The sequence below is a fragment of the Octopus bimaculoides genome, chromosome 22 (genome assembly GCF_001194135.2).
Source record: "Octopus bimaculoides isolate UCB-OBI-ISO-001 chromosome 22, ASM119413v2, whole genome shotgun sequence".
Classification (NCBI taxonomy): domain Eukaryota; kingdom Metazoa; phylum Mollusca; class Cephalopoda; order Octopoda; family Octopodidae; genus Octopus; species Octopus bimaculoides.
In genome coordinates, this window is record NC_069002.1 from 17,530,146 (window position 1) to 17,536,145 (window position 6,000).

General features: G+C 36.3%; 2 protein-coding genes across 4 annotated transcripts in view; both read right to left on the reverse strand.

Annotated features, from left to right (window-relative positions):
• The window catches only part of LOC106874286 (toll-interacting protein), a 271,164-nt gene that overhangs the window by 61,506 nt on the left and 203,658 nt on the right, over window positions 1-6,000 (reverse strand). The gene's annotated exons all lie outside the window — the stretch shown is intronic.
• The window catches only part of LOC106874287 (EF-hand calcium-binding domain-containing protein 6), a 300,872-nt gene continuing 295,012 nt past the window's right edge, over window positions 141-6,000 (reverse strand). For all 3 annotated transcript variants that reach the window (XM_052975711.1, XM_052975710.1, XM_052975709.1), the window contains exons 28-29: window positions 3,055-3,245; window positions 141-503 (exon numbers count right to left, since the gene is read on the reverse strand). In XM_052975711.1, coding sequence (XP_052831671.1) covers window positions 225-503; window positions 3,055-3,245 — 470 coding nt within the window. In that variant the 3' untranslated portion in view covers window positions 141-224. The remainder of the gene's footprint in view (window positions 504-3,054; window positions 3,246-6,000) is intronic.

Here is a 6,000-nt window from a genome sequence, read left to right on the forward strand (position 1 = left end):
CACCACCATCATCTTCAACAACATCATGTTCCATCACTGTAGTTCATCATCTAGTGATGCAATGATATAATGTTCATGAAAGAAATGTTTATGAAATATCTAAGGAAAGTTAAAACTCAAAAAAAGAGAGACAAAAATAATAAAGTTTATAATATATAGTAATGTTTAATTGCTAGTAATAACAGTTAGAAAAAAATAAAATAAAATAATGGGATTTTGTTAATTCAATGCCGCTTTAAGAAGGCTTTTAGAAAAATGTTGTAATCAATGTTTCCATGGAAATCTTTATCGTAGTATGTAACAATGCTATAGAATTCATCTTCTGTCAGATTGATGTTGTAATTTCGAAGAATCTGTCTGAAACTTTTAATATCAGTAAAACCAGTCTTCTGAGAATCGACCTTTAAAAAGTTCCTTCGCATGGTCTTCCAATGCTTTATTACACATGGGTAAATTCTCAACATTGCCTGTGACAGTCCACTAACTAATGGCCCTGGAGCAAACTGAAAAATATAACGACTAGCGATAATTTAGGAAACAAAATTGGAAATATATTGAGTCAGAGATAATTTATGAAGCAAAATTAAAAAAAAAAAAAAAATGACCAGTGACAATTTAAAAGAAAATTAACAAAGAAATAGATAATACCAATTATGCATTTATATCAGACAATACATGTTTTTTTTTCTTTCTGTGACATAAGCTGAAGAAATAATCTAAATTCAAAATTTTCAAACTATGAAGTAAAAGTGTCTACAACCAGAGACCAAAACTGAATTGCAGATTTGTCTCTGTTCTATCAGACTTTATCCCTTTCTCTCTCTCTCTGGCTGGGTAACCATATACCTCCTTTATAGCAAAACACCTGTTTCTGTCTCTCTGTCTCATTATAACCTTTCATCATCTGACACAAGGTCATCTCCTCCAACGCCCCCTCCCCTCTCAAAAATTTTTTGTCTTGCCAGTTACTTGGTAGGCCCGCCGATGCTGATGCCACTTAAAAAGCATCCTGTCCACACTGTGAAGTGGTTGACATTTGTAAAAACCATGCCAAAACTGACCTCACTTATGCTTGTGCCACATAAACAGCACTCAGTCCACTCTGTGAGATGGTTGGTGTTAGGAAGGGCATCCAACCATAAAAACCATGCTAAAGCAGACACAGTAGCCTGGGGTAGTCTTCTACCTGGCCGGCTCCTGTCAAACTGTCTAACCCATGCCAGCATGGAAGGTGGATGTTAAACAATGATGATGATGATGACAATGAATATGACAAAGCGGAAAACTGGGAGAATCGTTAGCATGCCTGGTGAAATGCTTAATGGTATTTTAGCTGTCTTTATATTCTAAGTTCAAATTCTGCTAAGATCAACTTTGCCTTTCATCTTTTTTTGGGGGTTGATAAAACAAGCACCAGTTGAGCACTGGGGTTGATGTAATCAACTTTACTCCTGGGTATCAGTATAAAAACTATCCAGTGACAATATGGGTGGCAGGCTCAGGAATGTGGGAGTGCCATGATCTCAAGCGCAAGCAAATGATCCCAAAAATGTTCAATGCCATTCCCTGTATATCTGGTTTTATATCGAGAGTGATCTGCTAGAGACTTGCTTTAGCAGAAGCTAAGGGGTGCCTCACTCCCAGTGGTCTTCCAGTATGCTGGACACCAGCCTGGAATATCTGAGGGCTCCTGCTACAGCCAGATAGTTGTTGAACTTATACTAGGTTCATCCATCCTTTCAACAGGTCTTGTTTGCAGTCCTGCTGAGTTTCTAGCATCCCTCCTCATCAGGCAACCCTAGTTGAGGATAACAGTGTTTAGTTGCCAACAACCCAACCAGGCAACAGGGTGTACTGGATTCCATGTTACCAGTGAGAGAGCTCACAAGTGACCACTCTCTCTCTCTCTCTCTCTCTCTCTCTCTCTCTCACTCTCTCTCTCTCTCTCTCTCTCTCTCTATTTCTCTCTCTCACACGCACACAGAGGCAATTATACAGATAAACAAATGAGACACATCAAATATATTAAATACATATTTGATGAGTCTAATTTGTTTATCTGCATAACTGCTTCTATACCCGCTCAACATGATCTCTCCTATAGCCTCTTTTTACCTTGTGGAATTGATTCCCTGCAAAGACAGTGGAGTCTAAGTTTGAATCTCATAAGCACTATTAAGTGTCTTCTATATTGAGAATCTCTGGATCTCATTTGTGAACTATATATATATATATATATTTATATATATATATATCTGTAAAAATATGTGACACTTATTCAGTAGCCATGATAAAACTCCGAGTTTCAGATGCCGGGGTGGGAGCCCACGCCAACATCTCTTCAGTTATCCGGCCATTGAAAATTCCTGTGAAAAATGACCGTTAAAAACAAAGGGAAATTACTGTGTAGTGACAAGGTCAAAACGCATCAAAATGGCATCCGAAACTCAGAGTTTTATCATGGCTACTGAATAAGTGTCACATATTTTTACAGATAAATTCCTCTATTTGCATAATATCGAGGTCTCTTTCTTTCTTTTGTTGTCCTTCCTGTCTAATATATATATATATATATATATATATATATATATAGAGAGAGAGAGAGAGAGAGAGAAAGCGATATAAGTCCACTCTGTAGAGTGGTTGGTGTCAGGAAGGGGATCTAGCTGTAAAAACCCTACCAAAACAGACACTGTAGCCTGGGGTAGTCTTTTGCCTCGCTGGTTCCTGTCAAGTGGCCTACCCATATATGCATGGAAGACAGATGTTAAGCAATGATGATATACATATTATGAAATACATATGCACTTGTGCACAAATTGTAAACAAAAACTTCAGCAGTTGATAGTTGGCATCAGGAAATTCTGCCTCACTGTAGACTTGTCTAACCCATGCTACCTTTATTGGTACAAACTCAGTAAGTAAGCACCAATAAATAATGGAGTTGATTCAGAAGAACTAACAATATGAAAACTGATCATGTGCAATGTGAAAACAAATCAATACAATCAATATAACAAAATAAACCATTTAATAAATGGACCAGCTACATACCTTATCCATGTTACTATCGTCAAGGACTTTTCTATCAGGTAATACTGGTTTGGTGGAAGTTTTTAAATCCAGCATGAAATAGCGAATCATTTCTCTGTATGCCATTGTGTCATTACCCTTTACATCAAATTTATTGGCTAAAGTATTGAATTCATCATTTGCAATCGATTTCCCATATGTGAGCAAGATATCTAAAGCACAGAAGAAAGCAAAATAAAAAAGAACAATAAATTATAAAAAATAATTCCAAAGAATTTTAATTGCAATGACAATCAACTTATTGCTGCAGTTGTAGTTGGAAGTTTTGATGAAGAAAATATATGATCAGAGACACTCCATCCATGACCTCTTATCACTTTGAGGGTATCTAGGACAACATAATTTATTTCTTGCAATAGTTTGATGTGATCGAAGGGAGATTTGGCTGCTATGTCTAAAAAGACAATTGATTATAAAAAAGCTACGGCATTAGTTCATTGCCTTACACTGCTTCAAGCCATTAACTTTGGATGAAGTTGTAGGGATGCCATTGTGAAATGCACCATGTTTTGGACATCTAAACCTGGCAGAGTCCATCCTTCCCTAGGTCTGGCCACAGCTGATTTCTAAGATAGAGAGGGGAAGTGAAAGAGAATGGTGGGGGAGACAGAGAGAGAGAACTGATCTTGTACAGGATTGAGAGAACTGATCTTGTACAGGATTGAGAGTTCATTTAGTGTAGGTAAGAAGTTTGCTTCTCAACCATGTGGTTTCAGGTTCAGTTTCATGGTGCAGTACCTGAGGCAAGTGTTTTTTTCACTATAGCCCAGGAGCTAACCAAAGCTTTGTGAGTAGATTTAGTGGACAGAAACTGAAAGAAACCTTTGATATATTGTGTGTGCTTGTGTGTGCATGTGAGTGTATGCATTGTGCTGCCCAGACATCACACAACAGTTGCAAACTTGAGTCACTGTCATACGAGTGATATTGTTCCTTTCGAGTCTTCAATGAAAAACATGTCTGAGCGTCAGGAAATATTACCTTGCTTGGAAACAGGTATGGGTTCGTGACAGGAAGGGTATCCAGTCATAAAAAATGTGCCACAATAAATTTAGTCTAACCCATAAAAGTATTGAAAAGTAGACATTAAAACAATACTAATGATGATGAGGCAAAGTTGACCACACACACACACACACACATATACACACACATTCGCATGCATATATGAATGGATTCCATACCGTTTCACAGATGAAATACCGTTCACAAGTCAGAGCTGTAATAAGAAGGCATTTGTCTGCATTAGGATGTTATTGTGCCATTATTTAGTTGGTAAAAGCAGCAGAGCACTGAACAAAATATCTTATGCTCTCATGTTTCTAGATTATCTGTTCAAATCCAAGCAGAGGTATCTTTGACTTACATTTTTTCGATACAATCAATGACAGTAATCGATTCAATTATGATCTCACGCACACACACCGTACCACATCACTTCACCTCAATACCTTCTCTTATCAAAAGGTGCCATTGTGTCCTGGTAAAAGCAACATTCAAATATTAATAATTAGAGAAATTGGTTTAAGGTGGAAAGCTGGCAGAATCATTAGCGTGTCAGGCAAAATGCTTAGCAGCAGTTTGTCCATCTTTACATTCTGAGGTCAATTTCATCGAGGTCCACTTTGCCTTTCATCCTTTCAGGATCAATAAAATAATTACCAAGTTGAATACTGGAGTTGATTTAATCAGCTTATCTCCTCCTTTGAAACTGCAGGCCTTGTGGCAAAATGTGAAATCAACAATTAGAGAAGTGGGTAACAGGTAGTTTAACAAGCCAGGCTTGATGCATCACAGGTTTTAGTGAGACCACAATATTCTGGGATCAAATCCTGCCAGAACAGATTATACTTTTACCACAATGATAAATAACAATTATTATTATTCAAATGCGTCATCTAACATCTGCCTCAACAAAATTTTTCACAATTTGTTAAAAAAAAAAGATTAAAATGGAAATTTCCGTTCATTTTTACATTCATTTTCTCCTTTTTTTTTTTTTTAAATAATGAATTTTTCACATCTGAACATATGTTTGTTGAAGTTTTTAAATTTTTGTTTGTTTCTTTTCTTTTCTTTTTCTTTTTTGATAGCTGGATAAGTTGATATATTTAATCAGGCAAAGAATTTTCAAGTCAGAAAGTCCAAAACAAAATAGAGTTATGTACCTTGGCCCATGGAGTACGGCAAAATGGTTAGCAACTAGGTTTTAATTTATAATAGAAGTTATACTAATTCAGTGAGTAGACCAGACCATCACCTATCTTGGCTATTCATGGGTATAACATACACACACACAAACGAATAAATATGGAAATGATTACAAGAGTTTTCTGCTGTTAATGATGGTGACAGTGACAGCAGTATTGGTATGATGATGACAACAATAATAACAATGATGACAATAGCAAAGAGTAGGAGTTATGTTTGATGGTCTGGAAATTCCTAAACTGTAATCTCCCATACTGCTGAAGAATATGAGAGAGAGAGGTGGGGGAGAGTCATGAAAGATTTAAATGACAATTTAGCCTTGTGGTTCTCATGCATTCTTCACCCTTTGATTACTATTTTACTCACCTGAACCCCTATTGCCATTTTATGTTTGTTTTTTTTTTAAAGTTTATTTTTATAATTTAACATTATTAAGAATTTTTATCATTATCTTTTTTTTTTTTTATCTATTACTTGTTTCAGTCATTAGACTGTGGCTATGCTGGGGCACCACCTTGAAGAAATTTTAGTCAGATGAATTGATACCAGTACCTATTTTTTTTAAAGCCTGGTACTTATTCTATTGGTACAAGGATGTAAGGTCACCAACACTGGTTGTCAAGCGGAGTGGGGGGGGGGACAAACACAGATATAAATACACACACACACACACACACACACATATATATATATATA